At 43.1% G+C, this 21,611-nt stretch overlaps 1 protein-coding gene across 2 annotated transcripts in view; it reads right to left on the reverse strand.

The window, feature by feature from the left end:
* The window catches only part of TRN1 (transportin 1), a 96,022-nt gene extending 78,377 nt beyond the window's left edge, over positions 1 to 17,645 (reverse strand). For both annotated transcript variants that reach the window (XM_086484978.1, XM_086484971.1), the window contains exon 1: positions 17,134 to 17,645. In XM_086484978.1, the coding sequence (XP_086341104.1) occupies positions 17,134 to 17,307 (174 nt within the window). In that variant the 5' untranslated portion in view covers positions 17,308 to 17,645. The remainder of the gene's footprint in view (positions 1 to 17,133) is intronic.
* Positions 17,646 to 21,611: the final 3,966 nt, after the last annotated feature.

Here is a 21,611-nt window from a genome sequence, read left to right on the forward strand (position 1 = left end):
TACCCTTTTCTGCGGCGGGCGCACCCCTTGGCGGCCTTGCGCTCACACCGAGGTTGCTTTTTCCCACCTCACGTCGATTGGCCGGCCACTAAGTGCAAGGTCCGCTCTCAATGAGTGAAAAGAGACACAAGGGGAGGCTGGACAAGCCCTTCTTTCTTGGGATTCCTGTCACTCTTCAACAAAACACGATTAGGAATCGCCACGCCCAAGTAAACTTGGGTTCGTGCGATCGCAACAAGCAAAAAAATTCTTGTGGTTCTTTCCTTGAGTAATGCAGAACACTTCCAAAGCTCTGATACCCATGTAAGGTGAAGCGGAATGAATGTTGTATTTTCTCAAGATTAGTGATCTTTACTGCTCAAGGTTCCTTTTAGTTCTTAGGGAAAGAGAGAGCTTTCCATCTTATAGAGAGTGCTGTGATCACGAACAAAGTGAGTGGATATTGTGCGTGTAAATGAGTGAGAGAGAAGGAGAGAGAAAAGATACGACACCGAGAGGTTGTATAACTCTCCTCCGAAGGCCCCACTCTCGTCGGCGAGAGTGGTCTACTTTGATTGCACAAAAGTGTACAATGCGAATGCAATGGACTGATGCAATGGGACTATGTCGATGATGACGACGACGACTTCGTGACTGAAAATTGGGATCTTCTATCTGCTGATTTTCATGGACTGTTTGGGGCTGAAATGGCCTGTTTTCTACTGCTGTCTTTAAGGCTGAAAATTATTGTTTTGTCGGGCTGAATTTGACTGTCCTTGAAGGGGCTGTATTGATGAAGAAAAACGCTGGTATAGCTGCTGAAAGAAAACGCTGGTTTCTAGGGTTTGCTACGTTTTTTAAGGGGCTGGTTGCCGGCTGGAAACGCTGAGAATCTGCAGCGTTTTTGAAGGCTGAACTGATGACAATCGCTGGTCTTGCTGCAGGTTTAAAGGCTGAATTCTTTGCAGCGTTTTGGGGCTGAAAACGCCAATGATCTGCAATTGAATGCTAGCGTTAGTGAAGTCCTTTTGCTGCTGCCAATGGATAGTGAAAACGCCGGGCATGAAGGGACATGGGGTGGCGATGGCTGGGCTAGAAAACGCCAATGGAAGGGAGCACTGTGGTGATGGCTGAAAACGTTGGTGGAAGGGGAGTGGCCTCGGCAAGGTTGGAGAGGGTCTTGCTGAGAGAGGGTTGGACACCTGTTGCTTGGGGAAGCATGTTGTGCCTTTGCTCATCTGCCAATTTGTGCTAACTTGGGTTTGCTTATATATTTACTTACCCGATTTGCCCTACTGAGTACCCAACAAAAGTCACTTAATAAATAAGTGAAAAATGTCAAAAATAGGGAAAAATGGGATAAAGTCATCTGAAAAATCCCCAAACTGACTCTGATGGAATCTGATGGAAATGCTTATGCTTATGCAAGGTGCAACCAGAGGATATGCATCTACACTGAGTGACTGGGCATGCACGGTCTACGAATAGACTCACAAAAGTGCCAGATCACTTCTAATCTAACTTGACTAGACTTGACGGAAACCCCTACTATGGTGTAGCTTGTCCATGGACACATAGGGTTGGGATGTGTCACATGACAGTCAAGGTTAGGGTTTCGGGCAAAATTAGGGTTTCTGAGTTTAGGGTTAGGGTTTCAGCAAGATTAGGGTTTCGACCAAAATTAGGGTTTTTAACAGAATTAGGGCTTCTGATTTTAGGGTTAGGGTTTCAACAGGATTAGGGTTTCGGGCACGTCAGCAATTTGTTACACTAACACCCTTGCACAAAACAATGTGACCCAAAAAGTGTGTATCTCTGGTTGGAAGTGTTACAAGTTTGAACACTCCAAGCAAGAAATCAATAGCAACACACGAAAAAACTGCAAAATCATTGCACTTTAAGAGAGAGAGAGAGAGAGAGAGAGAGAGTCGACACGGCGCGGCGGAGTTCCGCGCCCAGATGCACTGGCCCCAGAGATTGACACCCCTTTCGGTATTTCTATTATTGCTCACAGCAAAGTAGAACTCCCGACAGTCCTCTGCGCTCAAACTCTGCGCCCAGATGCTTTGCAGAGTCAGGCCCCAAGGGTCCTCATAAACAGTACAAGGGATGCCTAAGAGCTGAGCCCCAGGAGCAATCGGCTTTAAAGCACTTCTTCCAAAAAGCATTTGCTCTCAAAAGCTAGCGATAGGATCTCCCAAAAGCAGCCAAAGTAATTTGTGGAAATCCGTACAGCCTGCCGTGTGGCACTAGCAATGCAAAACGCGAAAAATCCCCATTGTCCTACCATGTCATCGTTTGTACGGATTTGCCACGTCAACGTGTCAACGCAATTTACGAAAATTTCTTTCAGAGTTCAAGCTTCTGTCCTTTACGGTTCTAGCCACCACAGCTGATGCTCGGAAGTTCTTTCAATCGATAGCCATCTTCTGGGTTCAATTCCTCTTGTCCACTCGGTCATTTCTCTGCCAGTAGGACATGCCACATCATCACTTTGTGACATCCCCCTCTCTTGAAAGAATTGTAATCGCCCTCGATTACCCTTGCAAAAACAGCCAAAGGACAGAAACTCTCTTCAATAGGCACTAACTCTATGTACTCATGCACTAGACTCCAATCTAGCACTTAGACAAAGACATCAATCACTGATTAATCACATTTCTGTCGAGGGTCTCAGATACAGATCCTGATCATTGTAACCATTTAGTAATCACATCCAGACCACACTGATCTTTCACAGATGTCTAGATCTACTAAATCTTGTTACTATCAGATTTATATCCTTTCATTTCACATGTCAACCAAGCAAACCATGCCCATGACCATACAAGACAGTACATCCACATTGCATGCAGTTCAAAAAATCACACACCTATTTCACAGTGAACACTGTGTTTTCAATCATTTAATCTAGCCATCTCATTCCGTCCAGAACTCTTGATGCACCTAGATCCCTATGTAAGCATCTAATCCTTCTGAAACTCTTAATGTACTCATGGACATCTTGATGCACTAGAATATCATTCAGTTCGCTTAGCCATCACATCCAGATCTCGCTAATCTCTAACAGATGTCTAGACGCACTAAGTTCAAATCATTCACCAGACAAAATGTTGCAGACATTTCATCTTTCGCTACATGTCGCTAACAACACACACATGAAAGAGCACATGTTTTCAATTCAGCCAAAAGAATTTCCAATTCAATGCACACAGTCCATAAAGTCAATTCTTTCATAAAATTATGACGTGGCATGACCAATTGACAGGACCTGAAGTTATAAGTTGGAAAGTTGTTCCAACTTAGGGTCCCATCCGATGGGTCCTAGGGACAACTAGAGTATAAAGAGAGAGAATTACATAAAACGCGCTAACGTGGCAGTTGTACAGACCCTCCGCAAATCACACTGGCTAGCTAACATGGCAGACCGTACCGACGCTCCGAGTTTTACGGCAAGACTTTACAAAATTTCCGCAAAGAGCGTTGGCAGCTTTTAGGAGCCAGTGCTTTTGAGTTTGGCTTTTCATGTAGCTTTTGAGAGCCCTCAAGGCCTTTAAATTGAACCCAAGGGCCACTCTCTGGCTCAGATTGCTGACGAGCTTCAGAGCAGAGAGGACCCGCCGGCATTGTAACTTTTGCTCCAACATTAATATAAAAAAATAAATACCGCAAGGGACGCCAGTCAATGGGGCCAATCTCTCTCGGCACGAAACTACACCGGGCCATGTCGACTCAATTGAACTATGATTAAAATGTTGTCACGTGACACATCCAACCCTATGTGTCCGTGGACAAGCTACAGCATGACAAGGGTTCAGTCAGTCCAGTCAGTCTAGCTTAGCAAGTGTTCTGGCACTTTTGTGAGCTTGTTCGCAGACCATGCATGCCCAAGCACTTAAGAGTAGATGCATATCCTCTGGTTGCACACAGCATGATCATCAACATTACCATCAGAATCCATCAGGAGCATTTGCAGTGCATTAAACCTATTTTCCATATTTTTGACATTTTTCACTTATTATTTTAAGTGACTTTTGTTGGGAACTGAGTAGGGCAAATTGGGTAAGATAATATATAAGCAAACCTAGGCTAGCACTATTTGGCAGAAGAACAAGGAGAACACAGGCCAAGGGCAACATGTTCCCCCTCTCTCTCTCAAGCAAGACTCCCCCTTCTTCCCAGCACGACCCGCAACCTACACCACACTCCCCCTAGCGTTTTCAGCCATTAGCCCCATCGCCATAGCCTCAGCAAATCAGCGTTTTAGACCATCAACATCAGCGTTTTTGGAAGTCTCAAAAGGCCGGCAAATCAGCGGTTTCAAGGCAGCAGAAAGCACTGAATTACAGTAGTAAAGCAACGTTTTCATGCTACAGCGGGCTGCGTTTTTGCATCAGCAGATTTCAGCCTCCTTGGCATTTTTGGACAGCAGTACACAGGTTGTCAGAACACTCAGTTTTCAGCCATAAACTCGGTCCGTCGTCAACTGTCGACATCGACATAGCCATTAGACTTGCATCAATTAGCATCCATCCACTTTTGTACCAGATTGTGCAATCAATAGTAGACCACTCTCGCCAACGAGTGGGACCTTCGGAGGAGGGTTTTAAACGTCTCTGGTGTCGTATTCTCTTCTCTCTCTATTTCTCAGTCTCATGCACCTTCACACACAGTGTCCATTCACTTTGTTCGTGTTCACTGCACTCTCTCATTAAGAATGCAAGGCTCTCCCTTCCATAAGAAAAAGGAACCTTGAGCACAATTCGGAGCACTAAAGTACAACGTTCATTCCGCTGCACCTTACATTGGTATCAGAGCTTTGGCAATGTTCTGTATCACTCAAGGAAAGAACCACAAGAACCACAGAAAAAAAATTTGCTTGTTGAGGTCGCACGAACCCAAGTTCGCTTGGGCATGTCGATTCCTAATCGTGTTTTTGAAGAGTGACAGGAAACCCAAGAAAGAAGGGCTTGTCTAGCCTCCCCTTGTGCCTCTTTTCACTCATTGAGAGCGGATCGTGCACTTAGCGGCCGGCCAATCGACGTGAGGTGGGAAAAAGCAACCTTGGTGTGAGCGCAAGGCCGCCAAGGGGTGCGCCCGTGGAAAAGAGCAGAACTCGGGTGAAGAGAAGATCCTTCTCTTAACACAAATTGCAAGCGAAAGAAGAACTCGAGAACCTCAAGAACCCTCGAGAACCCAAGACCCACAAGAACCCAAGTTCCTAGTGAACTTAAGAACCAAAGATCACAATGTATGGTCATCCCCCGAAGCGGAATGGATACTTCGCATGGAGGTGATGGGCATGAGAGTAGTGAAGAAGAATTTCCTCACCATGAAGGTTTTCTTGACCCTCCCCCTTCGCCATCTACGCCAGGGATTGCACCAAATCCTATGGAGGCTTTGGTCAAGACGATAATGGACATGATGGCACAACAACAAGAAGCGAATCGCGTTGCGATGGCTCAACAAGAAGCGCAGCGCATTACCTCGTAGCGTGAGCGCCAAGAACGACAGGCAGCCTCCGAGGAACGAATGCTTCGCAAGCGTGAACAAGCATGCTTGGCGGACAAGGAACGAAAAGAAAGAAAAGCATCTTTGGAACGTGAGCACGATGATGCGCGCTTGGCGGCCGAAGAAAGACGAGCGGCCTTGGAGGCCGATCGTGAGGCACAGAGAGAACTACGCACACAAGAATTGGTTCGACATGTCCTCGCCTCGAAGTCCGAGCCAGCCAAAGATGTTGGTAGTTCATCAAGTGGCACAAGCCGGGATTCGAACTCCAACAACCCAATCACAGAAAAGTTGACTTTCAATACGTACGATGGTAAGATGGATGCTACGGTTATTCATTCTTGGTTGCATCAATTTAGTGCTTATTTTGCAACAAATAAGAAGACAAAAAATAGCAAAGTTTTGACGGCAGCCATGTACCTTGCTAGTGATGCCATAAATTGGTACCACGCATGGCAAGAGGCACAGTTGGCCGCGCACCTAGAGGAAGCCGACGAATTCACGCCCCTTTCCTTCAGTTGGGCTAATTTCCAAGACAAGCTCAAGGCGCGGTTTATGCCACCTCAGTACCTCGCACGATTGAAGGACGATTGGCACGCTCTCATGCAACATGGTATGCCAGTTATGTCTTTCTCTAATCGTGTTTTGCAGCTTGGCACTCAATTACGCAAATCGGATGCGGAGCGCAAGGAGGCATTCCTTTATGGATTTGACAAGTATATCAAGTTTGATGTGAAGGTGCTTGATCCAATCGATCTCAACAAGGCGGTAGCGATTGCTCTCGCACAGGAGATGAAGCACAATAAGGGAAAGCCTAAGGAAAACAAGACTATCACGGCTGAAGAACAAGTGATTTATGCTAAGGAAGGTAGATGTTATCAATGTCACGTCAAGGGTCACATTAAGAAGGCTTGTCCTAAAACAGCCCCACTAAAGAACCAAAGGCACCCACAGCAACCACAAGCACTTTAATGAACCAAGCTGAATCTTCTCATGTCTCTGACACATATTGATGAGTCTCTCATGAAGTGTTATGGTCATGTAAAGGGTCAACGTTTTATCATATTGTTTGATCCAGGCAGTATGCATAATGTGATTAGTGCCTCTCTTGCTGAGAGAGCCCGCCTAGAGGTTAGTCAGAAATCCCCTCTCGAGGTTTCTGGCTTCGCTCCTGGTATGGACTCTCTCATCACAAAAGAGTGCCTTGATGTGATTTTTACGGTTCAACAAGCTGCTTTCCGTAGGAAATTTCTTGTGTCTCCTCTTTCAGGATGTGATGCTTTTGGGCATTAGATGGTTTCGTGAGCATGACCCTCTCATTGATTGGGAGGCTAACACTCTCACATTAAATGCCAAGACTAACTCCCCCCTCATCATTCGTGATGAGGAGGGTTTGCATTCTTTGCCTCTCATCTCTCATGTGCAGGTAAAGCGTGAATTACATCGAGGAGCACAAGCGGCATTCATCTATGCTGCTCCAGTTTTTCGCAGAGCATTCAGCCTCCAGCTAAGTATTCAGGTTTTGTTTACCAAGTTTAAACATCTCTTTTTGCAGGATGATCTTCCACCCCGTCTCCCACCCGAGCGGCCGGAGGACCATCGCATCGAGCTTATGGAGGGGACACAGCCTGTCAGTAAGGCTCCCTATCGTTTGAACAAGACACAAGAGGAAGAGTTAAGAGCGACAACTCACGGAGTTGGTGGCTAGAGGATTCATACGTCCTAGTGTAAGTCCTTTTGCTGCTCCTATTTTGTTTGTTCGCAAGAAAGATGGTTCGTCTCGCTTGTGTGTTGATTACAGGGCATCGAACAAGATGACCGTCAAGAACAAGTTTCCGATGCCTCGCATTGAGTATATCCTTGATCGGCTCAATGGGACAAAGGTTTTCAACAAGGTCGATCTCAAGAGTGGATACCATCAGGTACGGGTATTCAAAGGCGACATTTTCAAGATCGCTTTTCGCACCGAGCAGGGCAATGGGAGTACCGTGGATACATTTAATGGTCTCATGGTAGGTCGTTTCGGCGATATGGTCAGTGTATATGTGTTCATTTTTTTGGATGATATTCTCATTTTTTCTGCATCATGGGAACAACATGAAAGGGATGTCAAAAGGATACTAACCCGTTTGGATGAGTGTCGGTTGTACATTGCAGCTAAGCAGTCTGAATTTTTTCTTACTGAAGTCACTTATCTGGGTTATATCATTTCTGCAGAAGGCGTCAAGCTAGATCCCGCGAAGGTGGAACAGGTTCGTAATTGGGATTTGCCCAAAACTGCATATGATGTGCGTTCTTTTCTTTGTTTATATCAAGCATATAGTTCGCACATAGAGAATTTTGCACACATTGCTGCACCTATGACTGATGTTTTGAAAGGGGTCAAAACTCGCCGTCAGCGTGTAGACTTGCCCGAAGCAGCCATTGAGGCTTTCGCAACTCTCAAGGTTCCGGTGACAGAAGCACCGTGTCTTATCCTTACCTCTTAACATGATCACTTTGAGGTATGGACGGATGCGAGCAATGTCGCCGTAGGCGCTGTGCTTGAGCAGCATAGTCGTCCTGTAGCTTTCCTTAGACGGAAGCTCATTAGTGCGGAAAAGAATTATTCAGTTTATGATAAAGGACTTTTGTCTGTCATTCACTCTCTTAAGCATTGGAAGCATTTTCTTTATGGTAGAGAGTTTACAGTTCGCACAGATCATCAAGCCCTCAAGTGGCTCCAGTCTATGCCTAGTGCACATTGGAGTGATCGCCAAGCACGGTGGTCACAATTTTTTGAGCAATTTGGAGATTTGATTATGTGCTTGGAAAAGCTAACCCTATTGCAGATGCGTTGAGTCGCAAAGGACAGATTTTGGCTCTTGAGTCAAGCTCCACATTTTCTATTCAGGGTGTGTCTTTTGACAGCATGAAGAATTAGTATGCGGATTCCGAGTTTGGTAAGCATTAGTTGCAGGCTCTTGCTTCCCAAGGGCCAAGCAACTATCTCATTCGTGACGGTTTGTTCAATGTTGTATTTTCGTCAACGTTTATGTGTGTTTCCCTCTCTCAAGCCAACCATATTGCATGATGCACATGATTCTCTCACGGGTGGGCACAGGGGAATAAACACCACTTTGAAAAAAATAGAAAGATTCTTTTATTGGCCTAAAATGCGAAAGGATGTGTTTCGTTATGTCACACAGTGCACTATATGTCAAAAGGTAAAATCTCCTCGAGGTACGCAGCAAGGCCTCTTGTTTCCGTTGCCTATTCTCGATGGACCTTTTCAAGATATTTCCATGGATTTTGTGACTAACCTTCCACCAAGTTTGCATTCAAGGAACACTCAATGTTTAACAATTGTTGATCGTTTCAGCAAGTTTTGCATGTTGATTCCTTGTAAAGCCACAATCACTGCACAAGATGTAGTACGGTTGTTCATTAAGCATTGGTACCCCCTCTGTGATTTGCCAAAATCAATTGTTTCAGATAGGGATGTTAAGTTCACGTCCAATTTTTGGCGCGCACTCTTTGAAAATTTTGGCACTAAGTTAAATTTTTCATCGGCTTTTCATCCACAATCAGATGGTCAAACAGAGATTTACAATCAATTGGCTTTTGATGTTTTAGAGTCATACGTGCATGATCAACAGTCTCAGTGGGAGCTCTATCTCCCATTGGTTCATGCTATTTTGAATGAGTCTTTTTCCTCTGCCATTGATCGAACTCCGTATGAGGCAGCTTTTGGCCATCCGTTCCAGTCACTTTTGACTCGCTCGGTCACTCAAATGTCTGATGCCAATGCTAAAAGTCAGTCATTGGATGAGATTTCTGAGAGAGTGAAGCTTCGGCTAAGCAAGGCTCAAGAATCTTATTCACGACAGGCTAATAAGCATCGTCAGGATGTTTCGATCAAGGAAGGGGATTGGGTGTATTTAAGAATCATGAAGCAACGTCTTAAGCAAGTTGAAAAGAAGTGTCCCAAGTTGTCTTTTCGGATGTATGGTCCATTTCCAGTCATTAAAAAGATAAATGAGGTTTCAATGAAATTGCAGTTGCCTAACTCATGGTCAATGCACAACGTTTTCCATGTTTCTTGGTTGAAAGTGTTTCAGGGAACGCCTACAAAGGACATTTCGGAAGAAGAAGAACTGGAGATCATAGATGAAGCTAAAGTCATGGAGTCGGAGCAAGTGTTGTTGCATCAGTTTCAACATGGTTCGAAGAAGCAAGTGAGACAATACTTCTTGAAGTTCAAGGATCGAGGAACCCACGAAGCGGTGTGGATCGACGAAGAGTTTTTCAAGGATTATCCAGAGTTGTTGGCAGACTACAAGGAAGCCATGCAGCTCGGTACCAGTACCTCACTTTAAAAAGGAGGGGATGTCACCTGACACATCCAACCTTATGTGTCCGTGGACAAGCTACAGCATGACAAGGGTTTAGTCAGTCCAGTCAATCTATCTTAGGAAGTGTTCTGGCACTTTTGTGAGTCTGTTCGCAGACCATGCATGCCCGGGCACTTAGAGTAGATGCATATCCTCTGGCTGATCATCAGCATTACCATCAAAATCCAACAGAATCCATCAAGAGCATTTTCCAGTGCATTAAACCTATTTTCTCTATTTTTGACATTTTTCACTTATTATTTTAAGTGACTTTTGTTGGAAACTGAGTAGGGCAAATTGGGTAAGATAATATATAAGCAAACCTAGGCTAGCACTATTTGGCAGAAGAGCAAGGAGAACACAGGCCAAGGGCAGCAGGTTCCCCCTCTCTCTCTCAAGCAAGACTCCCCCTTCTTGGTGGCGATTTCCCCCAGTAAGACCCGCGACCTACACCACACTCCCCCTAGCGTTTTCAGCCATTAGCCTCATCGCCATAGCCTCAGCAAATCAGCGTTTTAAACCAGTAACGTTTTTGGAAGTCTCAAAAGGCCGGCAAATCAGCGGTTTCAAGGTAGCAGAAAAGCATTGAATTACAGTAGTAAAGCAGCGTTTTCATGCTACAGCGGGCTGTTTTTGCTTCAGCAGATTTCAGCCTCCTTGGCGTTTTTGGACAGTAGTACACAGGTTGTCGAAACACTCAGTATAGACTCTGTCCGTCGTCAACTGTCGACATCGACATAGCCATTAGACTTGCATCAATTAGCATCCATCTACTTTTGTACCAGATTGTGCAATCAATAGTAGACCACTCGCCAACGAGAGTGGGGCCTTCGGAGGAGGGTTTTACAACGTCTCTGGTGTCGTATTCTCTTCTCTCTCTATTTCTCAGTCTCATGCACCTTCACAAACAGTGTCCATTCACTTTGTTCGTGTTCACTGCACTCTCTCATTAAGAACGGAAGGCTCTCCTTTCCATAAGAAAAAGGAACCTTGAGCACAGTTCGGAGCACTCATCTTCATTTTGCTGCACCTTACAAGTGTGAAGTAGTTTTAAATGAGTCTCTCGTGCGTCGTGCCAAATTCTCGACTTGGGGTGTCCAAGTCTGTTACAGTGGTATCAGAGCCCAGCCGATTTCTCTTCTACCAAGAAATCCGATCCTTTTCCCTGCAACACACATGGATTTTGGAGATGAACTCACAATAATCAGACGAACCCATTGGACAATTTTGGAACGGGGTGGAAGCACGGGAGATTCAAATGAACAACAGATGAAGAGTATGGGCCACCTTGACATACAGAGTACTAATCAATGAAGACGAAGCATCAACAGCAGGTTGATGATTGCGCAAAGCAGATGCTCCAATTTTCGAAGGATCCCCAAAATGCCAAATTTTTGACCCGGCACCCGATCAATGAAGTGCATTCACGATGGCAGACAGCCATCGACTTCCCATTAAAGTCAGCCCTCAAGAAACCTCATGTTCCACGGATGTTTAGTGAAGATGCACTCGATGACGTTGTTGAAAGATAAGTCAACCAACTTTTGGGGGCGAAGAAGCAACTGAAGAAACACAACAGGGAACAGACTACCCTGGCTATTTGGGTCGTCAATCTTCTTTCGCGAATGCAAGAAAAAAAAAAGCACGTACGCGTCGAGGGATTGTCCAATTCGTCCTCATCTTCTTCTTGAGGTTTGGATAGCTCTTCCTCTTTTGGTTTAAGTCAAGAGGACAAAAAGGATAAGAAACGACAAAAGAACCAAAGACATGGAAAGAACAAGAAGAAGGCCAAGAAAAGTAGATCCCACCGCAGATCCTGACAATTTTCTGACAGTTTTGACAAGGATGCATCCTCTTCTGAGAGTTCGAACGCTGAGGACCAGATGTTTTATTCAAAAAGGAAGCATTTTTATAGAGCAAATGAATACGACTTTCTTGAAGACGAGAATAAGAAGACCAAAGAATTCAAGGAAGGTGGACAAGCAGTCAAATTTAATACTTTTTCAGGGTATGGTGGTCCACTCGGACATGGTGGTCCACTCTTTTCTTACGAAAAGAAGCACCGACCAAGTGGCTTAAATTCAAGCGACTTTTCAATTCCTCTTGGCTCACTCAAGAGTACAAACGCAATGTGATTACAACTTGGAATCATCTTCTGATGACCAAGGAAGACACTTTGGATTCAGTTTGCGAAAGGTTTTGGGATGCTTTTCTACCTGCCTCTTCCTTCAAAAAGATCGGTTTCAAGCAGCAAATCAAGCGGTTTTGTTGTAAACTCCCTAAGGAGATTCAAGATTACTATTTACTACAGAAATCCGAGTCCATCCAACAACTTATGGGACATGCTAAGCAAGGGTTTGCTATGCATTCATGTAACCTGACTTATCCCACAAATCAACAATTGATGCCAAGGACTGGACAAAATTCGACCAATGACAACAGAAGGAAAAAGAAGTTTCACAAGAAGAAATATACTCGTTCCCGTATGCCGGAGGAACAAAAATCCGAGTACCTCAAAGAAGGCAAGTGTTTTGATTGTGGCAAACAAGGGCTTATTTCCGCACGATGCCCCAAAAAGGCACACAGAGCACCATTAGAAGATAGGCCAGAGAGTTCAACAGCAGTTGAACAACGTGGCTAAAAAGGAAAGATGAAAGTTGGACTGGTACCAAATTGTGTGGGAACCAACCCAAATCAGATGGATGAAAGCACAAAACTTTGTCGCGCATGGGGCAAAGTACGAGATCAAGAAGCCCTCATCTTCTTTGACGGAGGAGCCAAGGCCAACTTCATTTCACCCGAATTGGCGGCTTGACTTGGGATCATGCCCGAGAGAATGGGGCCACAGGCAGAGCTTGTTCTAGCGGCACCTGGACGGGATGTTTCCGTTACACTTGTCATTGGCAAACTTCGTTTGCATTGGGGTATCTAGGGCACGAGGACTTTTACATCCTCCTAGGAATCCCTTGGTTCCACAAGAACAGTGTTGTGGTTGATAATAGGGCCAAGAAAGCGACCTCGAAGAATGAGAAGGGCAGAGAAATTGTACTTGATGTAAAATTGAAGGGCCAGTCTATCCCACTTGTATCGGCTTCGGCCAATTCCAAATTATTAAAATCCAGTCTTTTGTTTACTCGATCTTCTTAAAAGAACAAAATGATGAACAACGATCAAATATGTCTGAATTGGATAAGGAACGACAAGAATTTATGCACACACAAGCTAACTGTTTCTCTGAAGGCCTACTAGACGAGTTACCCCCACCTCATCATGAGGACCACACGATTGATTTGATTCCCGAAAGTACACCATCGAATCGACCACCTTATCGAGTCAGTAGAGCCCAAAATGAAGAGATAATGAACCAAGTAAAAGAACTTCTTGAGAAGGGTCTCATCCAACCTAGCACTTCACCTTTTTGCTCTCCGGTGTTGCTAGTATTAAAGAAAGACGGATCTTGGAGGATGTGCATTGACTATAGAGCTCTCAATAAAATCACCATCAAGAATAGATTCCCTATTCCAAGGATCAATGATATACTCAAGAGACTACAAAAATCCTCTTGTTTTAGCAGAATTGATCTGAAAAGTGGATATCATCATATCCAAATTGCTCCACGGGATGTCTACAAGACAGCTTTCCGGACAACCTTTGGTTTGTACGAATACTTGGTTATGCCTTTTGGACTTACGAATGCTCCGGCAACATTAAACCGAATGATAGATAGGATTTTAAGAGAGTATCGATCTTTTGTGGGCACTTTCTTTGATGACATTATAGTTTTCTCCAAGAATGAGGCAGAACATTGACAACATCTGCTACAGGTTTTCCAAGCACTACGAACACATAGATTGGTTATCAATGCAAAAAAAGCGAGTTTTTCTTGCTAGAGATACACTTTTTGGGACACATTGTCTCAGCGGAAGGTGTAATGATGGACCCAACCAAAGTAGACACCATTCGCAATTAGCCTGACTTGAAAAATGTTCATGAAGTTCAAAGTTTTCTGGGCTTGTGCTCTTATTATCGGCGGTTCATTCGAAAATTTGCAGAGATAGCTTCTCCTTTGCATTTACTGAGTCAGAAAGCAGTCCCTTTCACGTGGGGACCGACGGAGATTACCACTTTTCAGACTCTCAAAGAGAAATTTACTACCGGACCAATGTTGGCCTTGCCAGCCTTGCAAAAGCCATTTGACTTTTATTGTGATGCTTGTGGTCATAGTCTCGAAGCAATTCTGATGCAAGAAGGCCATGTCATTGCTTACGAGAGCAGGATGTTTTCACGTCTAGAGATGGTAGCACAGATTTAGGAGAAATAGCTATTGGCAGTTATCCATGCTCTTACACAATGGCAACACTATTTACTTGGGAGTTGATTTTACAGTCTTTACAGATCATCAAAGTTTACGCTACTTCTTGTCACAGAAGCAGCTTTCGGAAAAAGAGATTGTCACAGTTTCCTTTCCAAATAGTCCATGTACAAGGATAGAAGAACTTAGTGGCAGATGCGTTGTCTCGAAAGCCCTTGGTTCTAGCTATTTCAATGATCCATCATCAAAGCTTTGAGGATATGGTCGATCAGTACGCCACAAATCCTAACTTTGTAGACATCTTTAGCCGAATACAGACTGGGGAGACAGTTACAAGCTATTCTATATGGGACGGCTATTTGATGCGTAAAACGATGTTGTGTGTTACACAGACGTTGAGGGAAAAGGTTTTGACAGAGTGCCATTGTCCACCCTTTTCAAGGCACCGCGGCATAGATACCACCATGGAGCGTGTTGAGCGTTACTTCTACTAGGCTCAAAAAGGATGTGGACAACTTTGTTCATAGTTGCTTAGTATGCGGACTTGCTTAGTATGCCAAAAGGTCAAGTTTGACAGGCATAAGGCACCAGGACTTCTACAACCTTTACCCATTTTCTCTCGCCCCTCGGAAAGCATTGCTATGGATTTCATATTCGATCTTCCCAAGACCCAAAGTGGACACAATGGCATTTGAACAGTCATTGACACATTTAGCAAGCAAGCTCACTTTATTCCGGTAAAGAAGACGGTTAAGCCTGATCATTTGGCAAGGTTGTTCATTTCACTGATTTTTTGGTTACATTGCATGCCTAAGTCGATAGTCTCGAACGGAGATCCCCAATTCACGAGTTTGTTTTGGAGGGCAATCTAGGAAAACATTGGCACGCGGTTGCAGTTCTCATCCTCGTTGTCACAAAATTATGACGTGGCACGCCTAACTGACAAGACAAAGACTTGTAAGTTGGAACGTCCCGTCCACTGGGGCCCTAGGGACACTACAAGGATTAAAAAGAGCTGCCGACTAGCTGTACGGATTGAGTGGCCAGGATATGCCAACCCTACCTCTGTTGTGTACTCCATCTCTGCTTTGATGCCCAACTTGATGGCCAACTCTGGTGAGATAAAGTTTGCTTTAGCACCTACATCAAAGAAGATAAGTGATGTATGGTGTCTGACTTTACCCCACGCTCTGCAAAGCTCACTTGCATCTGAACTTGGCCTATCGCCCACCATATCTGGCACTAGACATGCCGTGGGTTTAGGCTTCTTGCTTTTCCGGTCCTCTTTATCATCCGAATCAGCCGTTCTTCTTAATGGACAATCTGTAGCAAAGTGACCAGGCTGCTCGCATATGGAACATTTGTTCTCAGCCATTAGAACTTTCTTTTCCTCGAACGACTTGCGCACAAAACGCTTCCTTCTCTGTTTCTTAGCCTGCGCTCCAGACGTTTCGACTGAGTCCTTGCCTTTGTTTGCCTTTTCTGACCCCTTGGATGCTTCAGGAATCACTATCACAACGGGCTTCTTTGCTAAATTTTTCTTTTGCTCACCCCTTTCACGTTGCCCTGAAACCCACTATCCTCCCCCTTCAACAAGGCAAGACCAAAGTTGGCAACTTTCATAAGCTGAGTGAGGGTAGCCACTCTGTTGTCAAGCCAACAACGCAAAATATACACTCAATTAGCATGCAACATATCAGCATATGAAAGGAAACAACCCTGCAAGAATGTCTCTTCCAATGGCCCCCCATGGAGCATGTGGTCTTTGTCCTATGTACCAACATACAGAGTGCATTCTCTCATGTCTAGTCATAGCCTATGTGGCATATTTCTATGCGACTTCCCTATGAGTTGTATGAAGTGTATAAGCTTCCAAATGAGTTGTAAATGTTGGAGTAAAGGTAGCATGTGCCTTGTCTTGGAGTCGAACGTTCGGTATCCGACCGTCCACTGACTTTACTCGCCATTGACCTTATGGGCAATGTAGAAATTGAGAAGAGAGCATCTCCATCTCACATAAGATCCCCAAGTTTTCCATCACAAAGTAGGAGCAGTCTCCACAACCTTTAATTACTCCACAACTACCTCCCACAATGGGATGCATCCCAACCACGTATTGTAATGTGCTCATAACAAGAAAAAATATCCAATTCCACATTTTCTTTGAGTTTTTATTTGTGAATATCCTCACAAATTCTACAAGATTTCGATATTTTTTATACCTAGTGGTATAGTTTGTATTTATATATCCAGTCTTATTTTTTTAAATATCTCTCATAATTTATTTAAGTATATGTGTGTAATATGTCGGCAACCAATCCATCTTACAAAGAAATCTATTGAATAATATGTGTTATAATTGTAGCAAAGAAAGAACGTCATTGTACCCAAAAAACTTCATGGAAACACCTTCTACACTTCTGAAGTCCATGATTTCCACTGATTAATACATTCAAATGATTAAGGTTCAGCATCAAGCATTTCAACCATGAATGGTCAATGAGAGAAGGACAAACCATTATCTCATTTGACAACCATATACAATCACTAAACAAACTTAAGGCCATCATCTGTTCGAGGAGCCTAAATGCTAGCCATTGTTGCGAAGGAAAATCACCTAAAACTCTAGCTAAGATCAACATCACAAGAGGCACAAGATGGCAGTGCACTTAATAAAAAACAATTTTTCACCAATGCTTTGATGCCGGAAGAGCATACGCACATACCCCCAAACAGAAAATGAAGAACCGTAGCTCGTCCACATATTTTATGTGAAAGATAAGCATGTACAGACAAAAACTACAGCATTCCTTTGAAGAGGACATCAAGAAAACACAATTGGAGTTGCCCGCTTATGAACTCGAATTGTCAACCAGGATTTAAACTTTAGCAGCGATGCAGGCTACAAGACACTAGCAGATCAAACACTGTGAATTTGTAAAACTATAGATTCCGTACCTCAGCACGGCATAGGATGAAGGTGAGGTAATTGTTGAAGTCTGGCAGCTGACTAAACTGTTGAAGCTGCTGGAAAACACGAGTTTGATCAGCACTTGGGGCTCTGTGTTCTTGCAGAAGAGCACAAATCCCTCTCAACCCTTCTTCTTGAGGTTGCCATACAGGAGACGCCATAGCTGCGGCTCCCTTATACGATCCGATCTTGAGAGCTCCAGTATACTGTCCAATTGGTCTTCTGATCTGTGCGCCGCAGCCCAAGACTGGTTGTACGATATAGGGATTTGATCTGAGTGGGACGAGGTACAGACCCTAATCTGTTCAGCCCCAAACCAGACAGCCCCGAACCAGAAGATGGGTCTATGTGCAATGCGGTCGGCAGTCGAGAAAGCTTCGAGCGCTATACACAGACAGATCGAAGCTGATAAGAGAGATGAATTCACTCTCTGTGGTGTGTGGGGTGTCGAGCAAGAGTGAGGTCTTGTGTTATGCTCTTGCTAATGAAATTTACGATGATGATGGTTACCCACTCTCCTAAATAAATAAATAAGTGGACTCTACATCATAGCATCCATGTAGGGTTTTGTTGGAGAAGGGAAATGGGGTCGGGCATAAATGAGAAAATTCCAGCCATGGTTCATCAATATTAAGTACATCTCACCACATTCTCAAAATAATTCGCATTCTTGTGTATTTGTTGGCAGGCAAAGTGTGAAAGTTGAATCTGCAAAACGGTACAGGACGATCGTATCATTCACACGACGGATTGGTGCATTATTGTGTTATTCTAACCCACAGGATCCATTCATGGTTGTCCACTCTCCCGTTCTCTACATCATAGCATCCATGTTTGGTTTTGTTGGAGCAAGGAAATGGGGGTTGGCCATAAATGAGAAAAATATATTCCCTTTATATCTTTGATCATTGTATCTACCTATACCAAAGCAACAAATTTTAAAACAATTTGCATTCTAGTGTCTTTGTTGGAATTCAACTGGAAAATCGCAATTGTAAAAGGTGCAAGATGGAAATTATAAATCAAGTGAACCAAATTTGCAAAAATGTGCAAGATGGATGTCGTAAATCAATTTTACTCTAAAACACCTTATTTACTCCTTTTTTCGTGCACAAACTATTCCATTTTTCACATGACAGGACAAAGACAAAGGGAAGATAGAGAGAGAAGCAACAAAAATTTTGTACATTGGAGGGAAAGATATAAATTTTCTTTAGCCTTCCTTGTATTGAACCGCTTTATGGGACTTTCTTACTCGTTCTTTGCTATTATGAAGTACGCTTGTGTTACATCTCACAATAGCTTTTAAAGAGCAATATTTCTTTTGGATTAACAAACTGGAAATAATAAGGAGCTCAATTGTGTAAATTCAAACTTTGAATTTATTTGCAAGAAAGGAGGAAGAGAGAGAGAGCTTCTTTTGCATAAAAAGTTATCTGTCATCCTAGCAAGTGCTTGTCATGAGAAGTATATTTATGATGCTCCTAGTATCCATGACCTTCCTAGCCCCTAAAACAACCCCTCCCTTTTAGCCCTCGTGTGAACCACGTAGACATAGAGACTAGGGAATGACTTTCCAATTATTCACTATGTCCTTGCAGACTTTACATAGGACCCCCTTTCACTGAGCTATTGATCCCTATAGCCTTGCACATAGGACCATTTTCTAGGCATCAATCCCCCCTATAAAAAAACGCTAATTTTCAAAAACAAAAAAGAAATGTTGGAATAAGTGTTCGAGGAACACATACACACAACTCTAGAGAAAATGAAGAAGCTCAAGGCAGACAATAGAGAGTGTATTGCTTAGTGCACAAATAGAATGATGGGCGTATATACAATGCAAAGGAGATAAACCTCCTAGTGGGGGAAAAGTGCCCCGACGGTCCTAAGTGTGCTCCCACACATCACTACCACATACATGGTAACAAATCCCCTATGGGAGTGATGTCGTGAACGAGAGCTAGCACATAGTGTATAGGGAAGTGCCAGGACCTAAGGACATGATCAATCCAACAAAGGGGAGCAAACCCAAAGCTTGCGAAAAGCTTTGACTTTCTTTGGAGGCAATGTCTTTGTGAATAGATCTGCAAGGTTGTCATGTGTTAGCACGTAAGCCAAGTTGATATCTCCTGTTGAGAGTCTCGCCCTAACAATGCACCTCAATGTGCTTTGTGCGAGCATGAAAACTAGGTTCCTCGTAATTGCCAATATGCTCTAACTATTTGTGTAGATGATGTTGGCAGTGTCATGTCCAACACCCAAATCAGCCATAAGGCAACTAAGCCATACACACTTAAACACAGTTGTGAAGATTTCCATGTACTCAACCTCCCAACTAGAAGTGGCCGTAGTAGGTTGCTTCTTGCTCAACCATGATATAGATGAACTACCAAGCATGAAACAAAAATTGCTTGTGGACATGCATGTGTCATAACAACCATTCCCAACTTGAATCCAAAAAAGCATGCAAATCTGGCGGCAATGATCCCCCTTAAGCTAAAACAACCCAAGATGTAAAGTGTTAGTCAAGTAGCAAAAGATCCTTTTCATATCATACCAACACTTAAACCCTAGGCATGCATAAATTGGTCTTGTGAGACTGCGAATTGAATATTGTAGGACAAAACATCAATAAAGAGTGTCCTATACAATCAGCAAAATGGTGTTGTTGAAAGAAAAAACAGGTCGCTTACAGAGATGGCAGATGTATGGTCAAGAGTCAAGCTTTGCCACATTCGTTTTGGCTTGAGGCTATCAAGTGCACTACTTATGTCCTTAAGATGTGTTCTACCAAAGCCTTGTATACAGCCTATAACTCCTTGTGGAGCATGGGATGATAAAAAGGCATCTATTGATCGCATGTGCATTTTTGGTTGTTTAGCTTATGCTTTGGTGCCACAAACACAACGCAAAAAAATTAGATGATAATGTTGTTAAATGCACTTTTGTTGGTTACAATATTGAAAGAAAAGGTCAATGGTTATACCATCCACAAACGAAAAATATATTGGTTGCGCGAGATGTTGTGTTTTTGGAAGATTCTTTTCAGCTTTTATTATCATGTACATGAGATAGTAATGTAAGCTCATAGGATATTTATGACACTTTGTTGCCTCTTTTTAATGGTGGAAACTTGAATGTAAATTCCAATGAGGCACATGTAGAGCCTATGGAGGTTTTTTAAATGTTACAAACCAGCCTATCAGTGATTCGGATGTACATGATGTACTTGATGTGGAAAGGGCTGAGAATGAGGAGGCTAGAGATATGCCAAAATGGCTAGCGCACATACTTTGCGTGAGAATAAATTGGATGCACCTATGTCTAGTCACACTCGTTGAGGTTCTCACCATGCATCTTACGCGTCAAATTGTTGTGCTTTGGTTGTTTCTAGTTTATTTGATGAGGATAAACATCTTGCCTTTGATGAAGCACATGACTCAAAGTATTGGATTGTTGCCATGCAATCAGAATATGATGCACTTATAGAAAATGACACATGGAATTTATGTGATTTGCCATTTGGTAAAAAGGCCATTGGTACAAAAAGGTTTACAAGTTGAAACATGAGCCGAATGATGAGATTGATTGCTACAACGTTAGACTTATTGCAAAAGGTTATGCAAAGGAAAAAAGCATTTATTATGAAGAGACCTTTGCTCCCACTTGTTGTATAACTACTATTCATTTTCTATGTGCATTGGCAGCTCATTTTTTATGGAATGTATAGCAATTAGACATTGTTACCGCTTTCTTGAATGGTGATATATTTGAGGAAGTTTACGTAATGCAGCCTTATGGTTTTTTCAAGAAAGGACAAGAAAATAAAGTGTACAAATGTAAAGAAATCTGTGTATGGGTTGAAGCAATCTCTTCATGCTTGGTATGAGAAAGTTGATGCTCATTTGGTTAAACAAGGATTTCGTAACAATTCAATTGAAGCACTTTGTATGCCAAGCATGAGGGTGATGTATTTCTCATCGTCATTCTAGATGTAGATGATTTGTTGATTATTGGTCCAAATGAGACACACATTATTGAATTCAAGGATGATTTGAATGCTACTTTCAATATGAAATACTTGGGTCTTTTGCATAATTACTTGGGCATATAATTACTTGGGCATATAATTACTTGGAGGTATTGCCTTGTATCAAACAAGCTACATAGAGACATTACTATGTAAATTCGGCCTTGAGGGCTGCAAACCTATTTCTACTCTAATGGAAACATGTTTGAAATTAAGTCTTCATGATGTTGGTGATCTTGTCGATGTCGCTCTTTATCAGACTTCTATTGGATGCCTTATTTATGTATGCAATAGGAGGCCGGATATTCAGTTTGTTATCTCATAGGTCAACAAATTTATGCATAGCCCAAGGTCTAAGCATTGGCAGACTGTTAAGAGGATCTTTAGCTACTTGAGTGGCACTTTGCATCTTGGTTGTTTTATCCCAAGGGG

Source organism: Adiantum capillus-veneris, chromosome 2, assembly GCF_014529385.1.
Source record: "Adiantum capillus-veneris isolate H3 chromosome 2, ASM1452938v2, whole genome shotgun sequence".
NCBI classification, from domain to species: Eukaryota; Viridiplantae; Streptophyta; class Polypodiopsida; order Polypodiales; family Pteridaceae; genus Adiantum; species Adiantum capillus-veneris.